The 19,239-nt window shown below is 42.1% G+C and overlaps 1 protein-coding gene across 1 annotated transcript in view; it reads left to right on the top strand.

Moving 5' to 3' along the window:
- Positions 1 to 2,572, top strand: part of LOC124717237 (arylalkylamine N-acetyltransferase 1-like) — a 71,073-nt gene extending 68,501 nt beyond the window's left edge. Inside the window, exon 5 of the mRNA XM_047244040.1 lies at positions 2,280 to 2,572. Within this exon, the coding sequence (XP_047099996.1) occupies positions 2,280 to 2,481 (202 nt within the window). The 3' untranslated portion in view covers positions 2,482 to 2,572. The remainder of the gene's footprint in view (positions 1 to 2,279) is intronic.
- Positions 2,573 to 19,239: the final 16,667 nt, after the last annotated feature.

Below are 19,239 nucleotides of genomic sequence, written 5' to 3'. Positions count from 1 at the left end.
GGACAATTTCTTACATATTACGCTCCTGTTGCATTTTTGGTGTTGTTCTTCTTCTTATGAATGCCAATTTGCGGATTTTTCCCAGATGTTGGAAGTATGAAACAAACCATTTCACATTTGCAGAGCATTTAAAACACCATAACTATCATCCTACAAACATGGAACAAGAAATGAAAATAATGAGAATAAGCAACCATGACAAACATCTTATACAAACGCAAGAAAACTTCCACATCCAGAAAGCCATAGCAGAAAACAAACATGCGATAAATGAACAAACACACATCAGCGCAGGCTCCCTACTACACTTAATAAAGGAAATGGTAACATAAAACAAAAAAACTCTTCCCCACACCATCTGGACACACACACATTCATACACACACACACACACACACACCACACACAGCCAAAAAAAAGGACAACAAAAAAAAATTATGCCACACAAAAAAACCACACACACGCAGCACAAAAAAATTATATCACACCAAAACACACACACACACACACACACACACACACACACACACAAAGGCATACACGATCAGATCACAGATACTTCAATAATTACACTCGAAAGTTTGGTAATAACATTCGATCTTTGGCAAAAACATTTGACAGTCGGCAACAGAAACCAAAACATTGCATTGAAACATGCGTTCAGTTCATAGTGCTGTGGAATGTGGGGAAAAAACCGCAAATTGGCATTCATAAGAAGAAGAACAACACCAAAAATGCAACAGGAGCGTAATATGTAAGAAATTGTCCACGCAACCTGTAAGTACAGTTCAAAACATTACTACTTAATAGAAAATACCAACCACCAGAACTGTTTATAACCTATAGGCACAGTGACAAAAAATGTAAATTAAATAGCTAACATATGTACATATTCCAGGCCACCGATGATGCCTTGCAGAAAATAAAGGCGAAACGCGTATGGCACTGAAATTGTTTTTATTTCAGTTGCTGTCGGACGGTCCATAAGTAAAAATTATCAATATACCGTAACAATACCAGTTTCTTTGGCGCTTGAGTGTAAGTTTGTATAGCATCCTCAGTGTTGATGAAGCCAAGATGTTTGCTATGAAAGCCCGTTTCCTCACAAAAGATTTAGAGTAAGCACCTTTCTAACATCCTGAGATCCTAATATGATCTCGAGATGATATCATTTTCAACTGTTTCTAACCGATCTTCATTTTTCTGTATTACAGCGCCATGTATCACGCGACGAAAAATGTTTTTAATACAAAATTTGCTCTTTTTTTTAGCAATAAGAAATGGGGGTTCGTATTTAAGATTCCAGAGCTAGTTCCTCTCCTGCCTCCTGAGACCCTTTGAGACGAACTAATTTGATTCATGCCTCTTATTAACCCGATTTGTAATTCTTCAGATATTTCCAAAAACAGTTTAAAATGGTAATTTTACAGCCGTTGCCTTTTTGTGCAAGGCACCGGGGTACTTTCTTAAAGAATGGTATTTGATTTGTAACGCCAAAAAAGTAAGTCTACCAATGTCAAAAATATAACAGTGTCTTCAAAAAACAACTTTTCTCCTAAATTTAAACAAGGCGCTGTATACTAACACTACCAGCCTCCACTTGAATGCGATATTGTTAAACCCACTGAGTTTCTGTGAAGTACACGTAACGTTGCCAGCGCTTTTTTGTACCAGACAGTGTAACTTAATTTGAATAACGTGACTCAGACGCATTCCTTCTTGTTTGATATGTTACATAATGGGACAGTCTTACAGCCAATGTTCTAGTAAACTCCGGTTTCGCACGCATTATTTTCAAAGTGGTAGTGTTCTGAACAGTGTAAATTATCAAGAATGAGAAAAAAGTCTACGTTTCTCAACATTTCAAACGCATTACTATTTCTAGTTCACTGTAAGATATGCGCTGCCTGAGAAACTATGTACTAAACAGGATTCACGATATGAGACGCTCAAAATATCTGGGTTTCAGCGCTATTCTGGCACACGGGTAAATCTTCCGAGAGGCTACACTGTAAAAGTTGACTGAGAAATAATTACATATTCTTAATTACATATTGAAATACCTGATCAAATAATTTTGTCGGAAGAGCAATTGATACAAATCTTAGGAATGGCTGAGGTCAAATAGAGAGATCACATCCTTTTATTAGTGAACAGACATAAAATTTACTCAGCCATTAAACTTTCTTCATTCGATTATTATAGGCTACAACAACAAAAAATGTATATGCTTCTGAAACTTGTTTCACGCATATTCATTATATTATTATTTTTTACAGAAAAATTGGAAAAGAAAAAGGGATACCTCTGATGAGGGCTGACTGCAGTAGTATATATTCCATCAAGGCTTGTGAGTATTTTGGCTTCAAGAAGATATTTTCCATCAGATATGATACTTATCAGCGTGATGGAAAAGTAGTTTTCCCATCCACAAAAGAATCTGGTGATGAACTTGCGACATACGTTCAAAAGTTAAATTAACTGTACCTCTAATAAAATTCTATCTGTCTTGATGTCAGTGCTTAGTTATTTGATGGCTCTTTCCAGTCCTTGTGTACCCACATACATACAGATGCATTAACAAACCTTGTTCTGGTATATCTATGTAGAATTTAAAGTATTATGGAATAAGCTGAATATACATCAGTAAATAAAGACGGTTATGTTTATCCATAGTTAAATATAAATCCTTAACCAATAGACTCGTTGTTTACATCCATGTACACTGCTACACGTTTTCATTTTCACTTCCAGTTATACTGTTAGTCTGATATTCTCAACCAGAAAATAGCTATCTGGAAAACAGAAGAAATGTTTTATCGCAGTATTCTTGTCGTTGTTTGCGCAGAAGTGAAAAGTTACAAATAAGTACATTATAATTTTATACTTATAACTCATATTACATAAAAACTGTATTTGGCAATGCATGGTGTTTCCTTGTGCTACTCACATTCTAACAGATCGCTAATAAGCACCTGGAAATCCAGATCCAGTATACTCAGAAAACTCAAAGGTTTCATCAGAAACTCTTTTTTGGTATTGTGCCTTACAGGATTCTTCATAACTTTTTGCTTTAAACCCAGTGATTTCGTGAAAGGAAAGTAGAACTAGCTACACGTCTAATGCTTTTTGTTAAACTAGTTGATGTTTATTTCTCATGATGTTTGGTGAAATACATGTGCAATATTTCTTTTACGCATAGTTCAGCGCAGTATGTTATGTGTAGCTTTTTGTTCAATCTGGTAATATATTTGGGAACAACAGTATTATCAGGACACACCATGCTTGCATGTACAGGGTGATTAGAATTAAACTGCCGCCGCTTGAGCCACTGGAGCTGAAAAACTACATACCATATGGGTACCAGACTTTATGGGAAATATGTTCAGATCGTGCGGTGCAGGATTCGCTTTGTTAGCTGTGTTAGCGTCGATGACTCGCCACTGGGCGCTGGTACTGTTGTGGCGAAAAACTACACTACTGGCCATTAAAATTGCCACACCAAGAAGAAATGCAGATGATAAACGGGTATTCACTGGACGAATAAATTATGCTAGAACTGACATGTCATTACATTTTCATGCAATTTGGCTGCATAGATCCTAAGAAATCAGTACCCAGAACAACCATCTCTGGCCGTAATAACGGCCTTGATACGCCTGGGCATTGAGTCAAACACAGCTTGGATGGCGTGTACAGGTACAGCTGCCCATGCAGCTTCAACACGATACCACAGTTCATCGAGAGTAGTGACTGGCGTATTGTGACGAGCCAGTTGCTCGGCCACCACTGACCAGACGTTTTCAGTTGATGACAGATCTGGAGAATGTGCTGGCCAGGGCAGCAGTCGAACATTTTCTGTGTCCAGAAAGGCCCGTACAGGACCTGCAACATACGGTCTTGCATTATCTTGCTGCAATGTAGGGTTTCGCAGTGATCGAATTAAGGGTAGAGCCACGGGTCGTAACACATCTGAAATGTAACGTCCACTGTTCGAAATGCCGTCAATGCGAACAAGAGGTGGCCGAGACGTGTAACCAATGGAAACTTATACCATCACGTCGAGTGATCCATCCAGTATGGCGATGACGAATACACGCTTCCAATGTGCGTTCACCGCGATGTCGCCAAACACGGATGTGACCATCACGATGCTGTGAACAGAACCTGGATTCATCTGAAAAAAAGACGTTTTGCTGTTCGTGCACCCACGTTCGTCGTCGAGTACACCATCGCAGGCGCTCCTGTCTGTGATGGAGCGTCAAGGGTAACCGCAGCCATGGTCTCCGAGCTGATAATCCATGTCGCTGCAAACGTCGTCGAACTGTTCGTGCAGATGGTGGTCGTCATGCAAACGTCCTCATCTGTTGACTCAGGGATCGAGAGGTGGCTGCACTATCCGTTACAGCCATACGGAATTGATGCCTGTCATCTCGACTGCTAGTGATACGAGGCCGTTGGGATCCAGCACAGCGTTCCGTATTACCCTCCTGAGCCCACCGATTGCATATTCTGCTAACAGTCATTGGATCTGGACCAACGCGAGCAGCAATGTCGCGACACGATAATCCGCAATCGCGATAGGCTACAATGCGACCTTTATCGAAGTCGGAAACGTAATGGTACGCATTTCTCCTCCTTACACGATGCATCACAACAACGTTTCACCAGGCAACGCCGGTCAACTGGTGTTTGTGTATGAGAAATCGGTTGTAAACTTTCCTCATGTCAGCACGTTGTAGGTGTCGCCACCGGCGCCAACCTTGTGTGAATGCTCTGGAAAGCTAGTCATTTGCATATCACAGCATATTCTTACTGTCGGTTACATTTCGCGTCTGTAGCACGTTATCTTCGTGGTGTAGCAATTTTAATGGCCAGTAGTGTAGCATTACAAGCAGACAGTCAAAAGCGTCTGTACAAGGTGAACAGGGCCTTACTCGTATAAAGTTGTTTTTGTCAAGGTTTAACATTCCGTCGATATCGCGGTTATTAGATGTTCGATCAAAATAATAGTAATAGTGCTGATGCTCTTCGCGAGTGTAGACGCATTCAGGGAATACGAAGAAGTCGTCTTACTGCATCAGTGCTCAAGAACGATTCGGTTTACCTGCCGATTTCGGAATTGCTTCTGGGTGATGCCGCCCCCCATTAGCTCCACAGATGTTGAATTTACTGTTGCCATAGTTGAGAATGGTGGGCGCAATGCGCAGTCTTCACGCGGTGCACGAGCTGTATCAGGACGCCTGGACATTTTATGGCCTACCATTCGAAAAGTGCTGCAAACAGTTGTAAAATGATATCGGAACAAACTTGCTCACCAACGTTTGCCACGTGACGCAGTTATTCTAGCAGACTTTGCTCTAACGTTTCTTGCAAGGGATTAAGTTTACGACACTTGGTCATTTTTTTTCTTTTTTGTGGAACTTGGACCGTAAGAACCAAGAGTATGCAGGGTGAACACCATACGTTTCTGTAATCTGCCATACCAAAATGCTCTACAGGAGGGAGGTGCTTAAGACTTGGCTGTTATGATGCAAGACCGAGCCTTACCTCACATTGCTCATGAGGTCACTCGGTTACTCCGCAATACATTTGGATGAAATCGAATCGCTGGCCGATTGTTCTAAACGCTGTGACCACCAAGATGACGAGATCTGAGCCTGAGTGACTTCTGACTGTGGGTTTATATCTCAAGGACAGAGTTTATTAAATCACGTTAGAGACTAAAGATGAGCACACACACACACACACACACACACACACACACACACACACACACACACACACACAGAGAGAGAGAGAGAGAGAGAGAGAGAGAGAGAGAGAGAGAGAGAGAGAGAGGTGACTACTGTTGCCCGAAACAGCTCAGGTGAGATGGTAGAGCAATCTCTAGTGCTGTTTTGGGCTGTTTTGGATGTAGATAATGGTCACATTGAGCAACGTTTGCAACCTGGAACGAAACGTGGTACCCAGCTAACAAATGTTACCCTCTCATGTGGAAACCGAAACGTTTTTTTCAAAAGTTTATTCGTTTTGTTTTCTGCATGACCTTACAAGTGTTTCTAGGACGTTTCATTGTCCTATGATCACTCGTATATCATTCTCAAGTAGAAAAAATTTAATTATAATCACCACATACACTCATTTAATGCTACTCTAGTTCCTCCTTTGCACTATTGATGACTGCCTTTGAGATGCTAGTCTCTTCGAATTTCTTAGGAATCATCTAAGCAGATCGTTGAGTAAAACAGCTGTTTATCAATCACATCAATAACTTCAACAAATGAAAAATATTTTTTCTGTAAGTTGCTCATATTTCACCACTTAAAATATTGATGTGGCATCTGTGCATGCCTGTATAACTAGGCTATGTAACTTCTGCACATGACCTGATATCTATCTATGCGATAAAAAAATGAATAAATATATGTATTTGACAAATGTTTGTTATTACATGAATTATTACTTAGGTGAAACAGTTACTTTTTGAGTAAATTCTTTATTATATTGTTTTCTTGCATTTAAAATGGTACATTTGATACAAAAGCTTAAGAATACATCCCTGCATCAACTTACTTTTCTAGAGTCCATGGTGAGAAATAGTCTCCAGTGGTGTCAAAGACGTCAATATACATGGATGTATTGCTATAATAAATTGATTTTTAAATGTCTGAAAATGTTCACTTTGTAACCTTTTGGAGAACGTTATGAAGCTGTGGAATTTGGTGGTAAATACTGATCACTGATCAATAACATAAATGTGACCATCTGTGAGAATCCGACCGTTGTGAGGCGTGTAGGAACAGAATCAACGAGGTTCTAAAAGGTACCAGCAAAGATGTGAAGCCATGCAAACTCCAGCACTGAGGCCAGCTGCGATAGGTTTATCGGCTGAGGATGCATGATGCCAACAGCCGGATTGAGGTGGTCCCGCAGATCCTGGATTACATTTAAATCCAGGGAGTTTGCTGACCAGGAGAGTACAGTAAACTCATACTGGTGCTGTTCGAACCACATATGTTCTTTGGAAGCTGTGTGAGTCGTTGTCCTGCTGCTAAAGTGCCATCGTGCTGAGGAAGAAAAGGCTGCAAGTGGGGGTGGACATGGTTCTCAAGGATAGAGGCACACTTGCGTTCATCCAGTGTACCTTCCAGAATGAAGAGATCACCCAGAGGATTCCACGAAAACATTCCCCAGACCATAATGCTCTCACTTCTTGCCTGGTTATTTCCAACGATGGTTGCAGGATGTTTGCTTTCCAATGGAGCATAAAATGTGACTCACTTGAAAAGGCCACCTGTTGCCACTCAGTAGGCATCCAGATGAGGTATTGGCGTGCAAATTCCGGCCTTTGTCGCCCATAAACAGCAGTCAGCATGGATGCACGAACCATGTGCCTGCTGGAAATGCTCATAAACAGTAATGTATACTCAAAGGTCGTTAACACTGTTGGTTGCCCCCTTGATTCATCTTGGCGGTCAGTTGCTCAACAGTTACATGTCTGTTCACCTGTACACATCTCCGTAGTTGCTGTTCACCCCTGTCGTCTATGAGTCATGATGCACCACGGTTGCCTGGGCGTTGGTCCCGGATATTGCTCATACTTGCTCCCATGCATGGTATACTTTAGCCATGGCAGCACAAGACAGTTTACATACTTAGCCGTTTCGGAAATGCTTCCGCCCTTGGTCTGAAAGCCAGTGATCATGCCCTTTTGAACGTCAGATAGACTGGTCTGTTTCTGCAATACGATGAATGCATTTTTTCCCCCTAACACACTCTAGACACCCCCTCCCCCTCCCCCATTAGTGCTGCCACCTGCAGTCTGTGATGTTATCACATATTAATGTCGAATATAGATAGTGGCCACATTGTGACTAAAACATGCAGTTACGTTCTACCATCTTTTTAGGATAAACTGTCTGGTTCTTTAAGTAAATGTAACTCTTTGCTTCACAGTATATTTTAATTATAAAGTCAAATTCGAGCTCTTGCCGATATTTTTGTTAAGACTCTTCCTATTCACCTAAATCTTCTTATAACAGTGATAAGTCAACATAACGATTCAGTTCTTGATCTATGCCTGTGAGTACTATCGAACACAATGCTTTGAAGGAGCTGCTTACAAAAAACTGAATGTCTAGCTAGGTGAACAGCTGCACTCTGACATTTTTACACTTCGCTGGTACTTTTGATATGGGTACATGTACCTGTGAGAATGATCAATTTTGAAAGCACATTGTCACATTCTAAGAAATAATTCCATTGGATCCATTGATACATTTTACTAGTTAACACGCTTCTGGTGTTGTCAAATGTACTGTGGTGGCGAAGAGAGCTGCAGTCTATGCTCATATAAGATTTCCATGTATAGCGTTGTTTCAGTCTAACAAGAAAATATAACTTCCACTTCTGATCATCAACAGAATCGATAGCAAATACAAATGGTGACTTCTCTCTTTAACAAGTGAATGTTCCACTTTGAAGGTTTCTCGTTTTATGCAATGCATGTGTTCAAATGGCTCTGAGCACTATGGGACTCAACTGCTTAGGTCATCAGTCCCCTAGAACTTACAACTACTTAAACCTAACTAACCTAAGGACACCACACCCATCCATGCCCGAGGCAGGATTCGAACCTGCGACCGTAGCAGTCGCGCGGTTCCAGACTGTAGCGCCTAGAACTGCTCGGCCACGACGGGCGGCAATGTATGTGTGCGATTTTGTTCAAGGTGTACTGAACGCTGCTGAGCTGAAAGCGACTGACAGGTATAAAACAGATAGTCAGATCTGCATTGTGACATTTCCTAGACCCTAATAGAAACAGCAATTCTGAAAAAAAATCATGAATGCAAATATATCAACACTAGAATTGTGGCTGAATGAGAGTCAACCAATATAACTAAAGTCATCTCACTTCTTCAGTACTGATAATTTTTTAATGATATTGGGCAAGTTCTCCATTTGTGTGTACATTGTAACAGTAGGTCTCATATTAATAGGTTCACTAACATTGGTACTTCGTATGTGACTACTAAAAGCTTTTTTGTGTCACTATAAGAAATTCGCTTCTTTTTCCAGTTGAAACATCACTAAAGGTAAGTGTTCACTGCCCATTTCGTGGTAAATTTGCAATAGATGTATACAAGATTAGATAATTTTGCAGTAGTTGTAAAATAATTTTTTGAATCAACTGGTTTGGTGGAATTGTTGATAAAAAATAAACTATTCAAGAAATATCTCACTACTGATACAAACCCTTAGAGGTAAGTTTTATGACAAAATAAGCACCTCTCAGTTCATTTAACTCAAAATACAGTTGAAAATTATTACAAGTTGTGTATGTGTAAGCTGTGCAGCAAAGCCATTCCTGTGCATTTTATGGGATAATTATGTAAATGATCTGTCACATCCAAGGTCACCCTTACCTCCACCAAAGTAAAGGTCAAGGTCATCGCAAAGACAGTGTGTTGGGGGTGAAGATGAAATTGACAGCTCATGTGCATAATTATTCCATAAATTATCCCAGGAATGGCTTTGCTCCACTACTCACATAGCTCCAAAGAGCAGTGTGAGAGTTTTTCCTCATCAGCAAATATTCTTCGAAAAGAAATCTGCTATTTACTTTCCTTGGTTTGGCAATGTACAGTACATCAGGTGAGCTCTTCCTATGATGCTCAACATTATCAGCTTGCAGCTATAAACCCCTTTCAAACATTGCTTTTTTGGGAGATTTGGCCATGAACCTGAATCTGTGATCGATTTTCATGTCTTCTGCTAGTCAGTATTTAAGTACGAATATACATGGGTGAAAATAGCATAAAAGTATTGTAGTTGGAGTTGTTCATTTATTTTCGTATCCAGTCAGCATTTACAAAACATAACAACTGTGATAGTTATTTGCTTTCATAAAGCCCTGTTTTGTGCAAAGTTGTTCCAGTGGAGGCCATATAATTAAGTAGCCTGGATGTTTTGTTGTTCCGCACTAGCACTGCATGTCTCTAGCTGGAAGGATGTCCTGTGTTTGCATGTTGATCTTACTGAGAGGAATGCTCATCCTAAGAATGCTAATTGATGTCCAAAGTGAGTAGGGCAGATAGTTTAATGGGTTAGCTCTTCCTTTGCAGGGATATGTGATGGCAGCTTACTCTTCCATCTGACAATGAGGCTCCCTCCGCCGTTGAGTCATAATGATGAAGCTCTTGCTGGATTTTGGTCGATGGGCTTGGGCTTGATGATCATGCAGTGGGTCATAGGCATCATTGATTTGTTTTACCCTTGTCGCCTCAGAAGCAATGCTCTTCTGACAGTAGGTGGGGCGGAGACTGTTCCAACAATGTTGGGTTATGTGTGTCGACTGGATTTGGCCTCATTCGATTCATTAGCTGCAGTGTCAACCTGCTTGGTCTGTGAAGATGCACTCCACATGGTTGAGGCATATTCTGCAATCTCAGGACATGAGGACTAGGTCTCCAGGTGGTGTCTGTGAGCTTCCTAAAAACATTGTTCGTTGCAGTGACCTTTGTCCTGGTGCTATGGAAATGTTTCTTGAAGGACAGTATATGGTCAACAGTAGCAGAAATATATTATAAAGGTGTTGAGCATTGTTGAAGTATTTTGCCTTGCCACATGTCAGATTTGCTCTGTGCTTCTCTATTCATAAGTGAAATGCGCACATTTGAGCCTTGTTGGGATTTGGCCTTAGATCGTTGGCATGCTAAAGATAAAGTGTATCCAAAGATGAAGGCAATTATTCTTCTACCACTTCATACATCTTTCCTTGGGTAGCCGTTGCTGTATCATCAGCATAATATGAAATGCCTGGCGTGGTGAGCTGATCATTGATATAAATGTTAAAAATTTTACTCTGGTTGAAGTATGCGTTTGTTCTCCACTTTACAACTTTCTCTCTGCCAATAAAAAATGCTCCACAGTTCCATTTTCACACTAATTACTATTGTCACCTTCAGTAACAGATAGTACACCTTGCTCAGAGTCGCTGCCGTGCTCACCTCCTTGAATTATTTCCACCTCCTCGTCCGATTCCCCACTGCCACCAGTGCACAGTTCATGATCCGACCCATCTGACAACTCTGCAGAATTTTGGCTATTTTTCTGGCGTCATCTCCCTGGATACGTAACAAACTAATTATTTTTTTTCACACTGCTGATCTTGTATAAATATCTATTCACGTTTGCACGTACATACCAAATATGTATCTTCTTACAGGACCAGGCGCATGATGTACTTTGTACACCAGTAGCGTTCTGCCAACAGATTCACGGAGCCGCAGCCACACAGAAAGCGACAGAGTGAAATTAACTACAACAGTCGGCAGCCGAGACAACAATAGAGCAGTAGCTATTGCGCCAGTAATCTCGGACAAAAAGCAGAGTTGCCAGTAGCAAAAAACAAAATATGCTGTACTCTATACCGCAGCGCGCCTGCTCAAGGGTTAATCAAATCTTCTTAGCTCCCTCACTTCCCATTCCAGTTCTCCACCTAACCGCTTTAGACATTATTGATGCCCTCACTATTACCTAAAACAAATTTACAGCTTTCGAATCACGACGATGATTCAGAATAATAAGGAACATGACATGAGTGCCAATGCACTGAACACTATGATATGGAAATGCCGTGTGGCTAGGGCCTCCCGTCAGATAGGCCGTTCGCCTGGTGCAAGTCTTTTTAGTTGAGGCCACTTCGGCGACTTGGGCGTCGATGGGGATGAAATGATGATTAGGACAACACAACACGCAGTCCCTGAGCGGAGAAAATCTCCGACCCAACCGGGAATCGAAACTGGGCCCTTAGGTATGGCATTCCATCGCGCTGACCACTCAGCTACGAGGAGCGGATAATACCATGATATAAACGTGACATAACCATGTAAATTCTTATTTCTAACGTGATAAATGTCAAATTTACAATTTCGCGATTATTTGCTCATTGGAGATGAAATATATTACCATGATGCAACAAGTGTCTACAGGTGTAATGCATCACAGTAAGTCTATTATTCAAAGAATTTCGTTTACTGCTTAATCACTCAATCACAGTAATTTGTTGACACAAACGCAACTAAAGATATTTACAAGTATCTGGAAACAAAGGATCAACAATAGTGTGGAAGAGAAATGTTAATAATTACTGTCTAACTGCATTTGTTGATTGTAGTAACTGTTGGCATTAATATGATTTAACACTGACGGATAAATGAATGTTTCTCCAGAGTATCATATTGTTAGTTGATAGCTATTCGCACTGAATCTGCTTTAGTTCGGGAATAATAACATTACGTACTCAGGGCACCAAACTTTCAGGAAACTTCTCTGTCACGTAGAGGAAGAAAATGTTATATGGGCAGCTATCTGTAAACGCTTTATTTCTACTTATTCTGTGAGCAGCACACTTGCACTAAAGTGAGGATTGACAGATTGTTGAATGAACCATTGTGTACTTGTGCAGTAGGGCCAACTGCTGATGGCGTCTGCACACGCTGGACGTGGTATGGATGTGACAGATTCTCTTGTAACACTGACCAGCCAGTCATGTGGTAAACATTACTTATTGCAGCTAATTGTCTTACGCTGACTTTAAGGTAATTCTCAAATGTGCCAAGAAGTTTCTCCTTCAGTTGAGGTGTCTTCGTCTTTCTAGGCCTTTTCTAGGCGTGAGTAGTAGGCTTGAACGTCCCAGGCTCCCTAAGACGATGATCAGTTGCGAGGACATGATGAAAAGTAATGCCCGCAAATCTTTTATGTGAATAATCTTAAAGCGTTCTAAATAAAACACCTTATTAACATACTGCACCTTTATTCTTCATGTCTACATATATATTTTTCAAGGCATCGAGGCGACGAACTCATTTCTCCCAATGATAGACCAGAATTTATACCGTCGCTGTAGAATGTTTGACTTCCCTGACGGAGCCACAACCTTACCTTTGCTTTGCACCGCTTCATCAGTATCGAAATGAAGTCCTCGAAGGTGTTCTTTTAAGTTCTGGAAGCAGATGAACATTGGTTGGGGCCAAGTCGGGACTGTATGGAGGACGATCGACGACAATGACGCGGCGTTGGATTGTTGCAAATGTCACATCGATGGCTGCTGTGTGGTCTGGCTAGGGCTGGCAAGTGATACTCGTGCGCTGCAGTGTTCGATACAATATCGATTCTGTTCGAACAATTACATGACATTTTACTGTTGCGGCGTGAGTGCAAGGGATAGGCAAGAAACTACGAACTAGCCACAACAACAAACTATGTCTGACCGAGCGAGGTGGCGCAGTGGTTAGGACATTGGACTCGCGTTCGGGAGGACGACGGTTCTAAAGCGCGTCCGCCCATACTGATTTAGGTTTCCCGTGATTTCCCTAAATCGCTTCAGGCAAATGCTGGGATGATTCCTTTCAAACTGCACGGCCGACTTCCTCCCCCATCCTTCCCTAAATCGATGCGACCTATGACCTCACCATTTGGTTCAAAAAATGGCTCTGAGCACTATGGGACTCAACTGCTGTGGTTATTAGTCCCCTAGAACTTAGAACTACTTAAACCTAACTAACCTAAGGACATCACAAATATCCATGCCCGAGGCAGGATTCGAACCTGCGACTGTAGCAATCGCACGGTTCCGGACTGCGCGCCTAGAACCACGAGACCACCGCGGCCGGCTCCATGTGGTTCCTTCCTTCGAATCAACCAACCAACCAAACTAAGGCTCTGCTTAAAATTTGACAATGTCGCGAAACTCAGAAGGAAATAAGATTAAATCTTAACACTACGCAACCCCGTGTTGTATTTGAATAGCTTTTTGGTATGATTTCTTATGCAATATTGTTATGTGTGCGTATACATACATTCATACTGATTTCTAAACAAAGGCAACAGCCAAAACCGATAATGTAGTCCTCTGAAGAAGTTGCTTGACTAATCCCAGTACAACATTTTATTTGTATATCAGAGGCTAAAGATTTGCCAAATTAGATGCAAAAAACATTCTGTATAAATACCATAAAAAATCGCGTGAAAGCTTTAAAAATCAGTTCGAAAAGAAGGTGGCAGCATTAAGATGAAATGAGGGAGAAAAGTAATCAAGAACTAAATGTCCAACAAACGAAATACATCGTGGTGAACTGCCTGTAATTGTTGTCGCGAGAATACAAGACCCAACTTGAATGAGATTTTCACTCTGCAGCGGGGCTTGGACTGATATGAAACTTCCTGGCAGATTAAAACTGTGTGCCAGACCGAGACTCGAACTAAGGACCTTTGCCTTCCGCTGAGCTACCCAAGCACGACTCACACCCCTCCCCCACTCCCCCCCTCCCCCCGCCCCCAGCACCACCCTCCTCACACAGCTTCACAGCTTCAATTCTACCAGTACTTCGTCTCCTACCTTCCAAACTCCACAGAAGCTCTTCTGCGAACCTTACGGAACTCCTGGATGAAAGGATACTGCGTAGACATTGAGAATTGAAGTTGTGTGGACGGGTCTTACATCGTGCTTGGGTAGCTCAGAAGGTAGAGCACTTGCCCGCGAAAGGCAATGGTCCCGAGTTCGAGTCTCGGTCTGGCACACCGTTTTAATCTGCGAGGATGTTTCATATCAGCGCACACTCCGCTGCATAGTGAAAATCACATTCTGGAAACATCTCCAGGCTGTGGCTAAGTCATGTCTCCGCAATATCCTTTCTTCCAGGAGTGCTAATAGTGCAAGGTTTGCAGAAGAGCTTCTGCGAAGTTTGGAAGGTAGGAGACGAGGTACTGGCAGAATTGAAGCTGTGAGGAAGGGTCGTGAGTCGTGTCTGGGTAGCTCAGATGGTAGAGCACCTCCCCGCGAAAGGCAAAGGTCGCGAGTTCGAGTCTCGATCTGGCACACAGTAGTAATCTGCCAGGAAGTTTCAAGACTCAACTTGGAGGCAGTAGCATCAGATGTTACTAGACCACAGGACGAACGAAAGTTCGAGAATTGTACAGGATCATATTTAGACTCTATTAGTTATCCATTGGTTATCAGCCTCACATATGACCTGCATCCTAGATGTTTGTATTTCACACTTATTTTTGCTGTTATCATCCATATAGGATTTAGGTTAGGATTCTGTGAAGGCTAGTCCATTACAGGGATATTACTATCGTGTAACCACTATGCCATAGGCCGTGCATTATGTACAGGTGCTCGATCGTGTTGAAAGATGCAATTGCCATTCCCGAATTGCTCTTCGGCAGTGGAAAGCAACAAGGTGCTCCAAACATCAATGTAAGCGTGTGATGCGGTAGAGACACGCAAAATAACAAGGGGAGCAAGCCCCTACATGATAAACATGACCACACCATAACACCACCGCCTCCGAATTTTACTGTTGGCATTACACTCGCTGGCAGACGACGTTCACCGGGCATTCGCAATACCCACACCCTGCCGTCGGATCGCCACATTGTGTGCCGTGATCCGTCACTCCACACAACGTTTTTCCAATGTTCAGTCGTCCAATGTTTACGCTCCTTACACCACGCGACGCGTCGTTTGGCTTTTACCGTGTGACTTGTGGCTTATGAGCAGCCGCTCGACCATGAAATCCAAGTTTTCTCATCTCCCGCCTGACTGTCATACAACTTGCAGTGGATACTGATGTAGTTTGGAATTCCTGTGTGATGGTCTGGATAGATGTCTGCCTATTACACATTACGACCCTCTTCAACTGTCGGCGGTCTCTGTCAGTCAACAGACGAGGTCGGCCTGTACGGTTTTGTGCTGTACGTGTCCCTTCACGTTTCCAGTTCACTATCACATCGGAAACAGTGGACGTAGGTATGTTTAGGAGTGTGGAAATCTCGCGTACAGACGTATGACACGAGTGACACCCAATCACCTGACCACGTTCGTGAGTTGCGCGGAGCGCCCCATTCTGCTCTCTCACGATGTCTAATGACTACTGAGGTCGCTGATATGGAGTACTTCGCAGTAGGTGGCAGCACAATGCACCTTCATATGGAAAACGTATGTTTTTGGGGGTGTTCAAAATGTTCAAATGTGTGTGAAATACTATGGGACTTAACTGCTAAAGTCATCAGTCCCTAAGCTTACGCACTACTTAACCTAAATTATCTTAAGGACAAACACACACACCCATGCCCGAGGGGGGACTCGAACCTCCGCCGGGATCAGCCGCACAGTCCATGACTGCTGCGCCGCAGACCTCTCGGCTAATACCGCGCGCCTTGGGTTGTCCGAATACTTTTGATCACATAGTGTAGTCAAGAACGCTAAGACTGGTCCTGGACTTAGTGCCAACACCGGTAACTAGGTCGCGGGCTAATCAAAAGATCGAACGGAAACCGAAATTTCCCGAACTGTGACGTAAAATGTTCGAACAGTTAGTCGCGTTTAAACACAGCACTACGTCTGGCATTGTTATGCTGAAAGATAGGGTGCTCCAAATGTAGAGGAACTCTTCTGCAGTTAGAAACTCGATTGCAGCACGCTGTTTCTCACGCGCCAACACAGTTCCGTTACGCTTTGCCATGATACGCGCTACAATGAGGCAGAAGATTGCAAATTGGGCTAGCGAAGCAGCATAGTAGAGTAATATACATCACATTTAATACCTCAACCGACAGAGAGAATAGAATAAACTTAGTGGCATTACCTTCCAGCTTGCCCTTGTATTTCTAACGTCCTCCTGTTGGGGCACTATCGTTCTGAAAATCCCTCCCAGTACATTTGTTGAGCGTCTCAGGTATTACCCTCAGCTAATCCATTCAGCATCTGACTATTTTTCCATTCCATTGCACTATACCGGAAATTAAGTCAGTGATAAACACTAAACAGTTGATGCTACAAGCTTGATGCCAATACAGGAATGTCACAATTGCCTTCTTTCAATTGGCAACACTGGCAATGTCCAAATAACATATTTTATTCGTCTAGATGTGAGGAATGTTTCCTGAAAGTTTGATCATACCTTTTCGTTACACCCTGCATACTTTTTCCCTGAAGCAAGAAAACTGATAGCGAATTTTAACACATCCTGATGAACCAAAACATTATGAATGCAGCCCACTGCGAGGCTGAATGCCGGCTGGTAGCATTTTGGGCATGTGACTCGGTACTGAAACTGTATAAGCGCAGTAGAGACGAATTGGAAATCATTCTAGCAATGATATGGAGCTGTAAATGTGGAAAATCTACTGACATAAGGTACTTTGCGTAGGGCAGATTGTTGGAACCTATCGCCTGTGAACGACAATCTCGGAAATGGAGAAGCTGATCGGCTTTTAAGTCGTCAGTCTTCTGACCCCACGAATCCTTCTGTGCCAACTTTTTCGTCCCAGAGTAACAATTGCGCCCTACGTCGTCAGTTATTTCCTGGACGTATTCCAATCTCTGCCTTCCTCTACAGTTTTTGTCCTCTAGAGTTCCCTCTAATACCTCGAAAATATCCCCTGATGACTTAACAGGTGTCCTGTCATCCTTTTTCTTGTCAGTGTATTCCGTATGTTGCTTTTCTCAACGATTCTGTGGAGAATTTTCTCATTCCTTACCTTGTCAGTTCATCTAATTTTCAACATTCTTCTGTGTCACCACATCTCAAATGCTTCGATTCTCTTTTCTTCTGATTTTCCCCCAGCCCTCGGCTCACTACCATTCAATACTGTGCTCCAAACATAGTTTTCAGATATTTCTTCCTCAGGTTAAGGCCTATGTTTGATACTAGTAGACTTCTCTTGGCCAGGAGTGCCTTTTTCGCCCGTGCTAGTCTGCTTTTTACGGACTCCTTGCTCCGTCCGTCATAGGTTATTTTGCTGCCTAGGTAGTAGAATTCGTTAACTTCATCTACTTCGTGACCAACAATCCCGATGTTAAATTTCTCGCTGTTTTCATTTCTGCTACTTCTCATTACTTCGGTCTTTCTTCTATTTATTCTCAATCCATATTCTGTACTCATTAGACTGTTCATTCTGTTTAACACGTCCGGCAATCCTTCTTCACTTTCACTCGGGATAGAAAGGTGATCAGCGAATCTTGTCATTGACATCCTTTCACCTTGAATTTTAATCCCACTCTTGAACCTTTTGTTTCCGTCATTTCTTCTTCTGTATATATATTTAACAGTAGGGGAGAAAGACTACATCCCTGACTTATACCCTTTTTAATCCGAGTACATCGTTCTTGGTCTTTCAGCTTATTTTTCTTGAATGAGATTTTCACTCTGCAGCGGAGTGCGCGCTGATATGAAACTTCCTGGCAGATTAAAACTGTTCCGAGTCTCGGTCGGGGAGACAATTTTAATCTGCCAGGAAGTTTCTTATTGTTTCTTGTTTGTTGGTTCTCGTACATATTGTATATTACCCACGTTTCCCTTTAGCTTACCCCTATTTTTCTCAAAGTTTCGAACATCTTACACAATTTTACATTGCTTTTCTCCAGACCGACAAGTCCTATAAACGAGTCTCGGTTTTTCTTCAGTTCTGCTTCCAATACCAACCGCAACATCAGAACTGCCTCTCTGGTGCCTTTACCTTTCCCAAAGCCAAACTGATAGTCATCTAACAAATTTTGAATTTTCTTTTCCATTCTTCTGTATATTAATCTTGTAAGAAACTTGGATGCATGAGCTGTTAAGGTGATCGTGCGATAAATCTCTCACTTGTCGGCTCTTGCTATCTTCGGAATTATGCACATGGTGTTCTTCCGAAAGTCTGACGCTATGTCACCCGTCTCATACATTCTACACACCAACGTGAATAGTCGTTTGGTTGCCACTTCCTTCAATAACTTATCGAATTCCGATGGAATCATATAGAACCCTTCTCCCTTATTTGTCTTCCAAAGCTCTTCTAAATACTAATACTGGATTCCCTATCTCTTCCCTGTCGACTCATATTTCTTCTTGTATCACATCAGAAGGGAGGCCCCTAGTACACTCTTTCCACCTATTCGCTCCCTGCTTTGCATGTAACATTGGAATTTCCGTTAGACTCTTATGTTACCACCCTTGCTTTCAATTTCACCGATCCGATGGTCGTTTTGACATTCCAGTGTGCAAAATTCGCCCTTCCGACAATAATTTCTTTTCCCATCTCTTCATATTTTTCATGCAGCCGTTTTCCCTTAGCTTCCCTGCACTTCCTATTTATTTCGTTCCTAAACGACCTATATTTCTGTCTTCCTTAATTTCCCTGAACATTTTTGTACTTCCTTCTTTTTTCGAACAGCTGAAGTATTTC

Source organism: Schistocerca piceifrons, chromosome 9 (assembly GCF_021461385.2).
Source record: "Schistocerca piceifrons isolate TAMUIC-IGC-003096 chromosome 9, iqSchPice1.1, whole genome shotgun sequence".
Taxonomy (NCBI): Eukaryota; Metazoa; Arthropoda; class Insecta; order Orthoptera; family Acrididae; genus Schistocerca; species Schistocerca piceifrons.
This window is presented reverse-complemented; position numbering and strand designations above follow the sequence as displayed.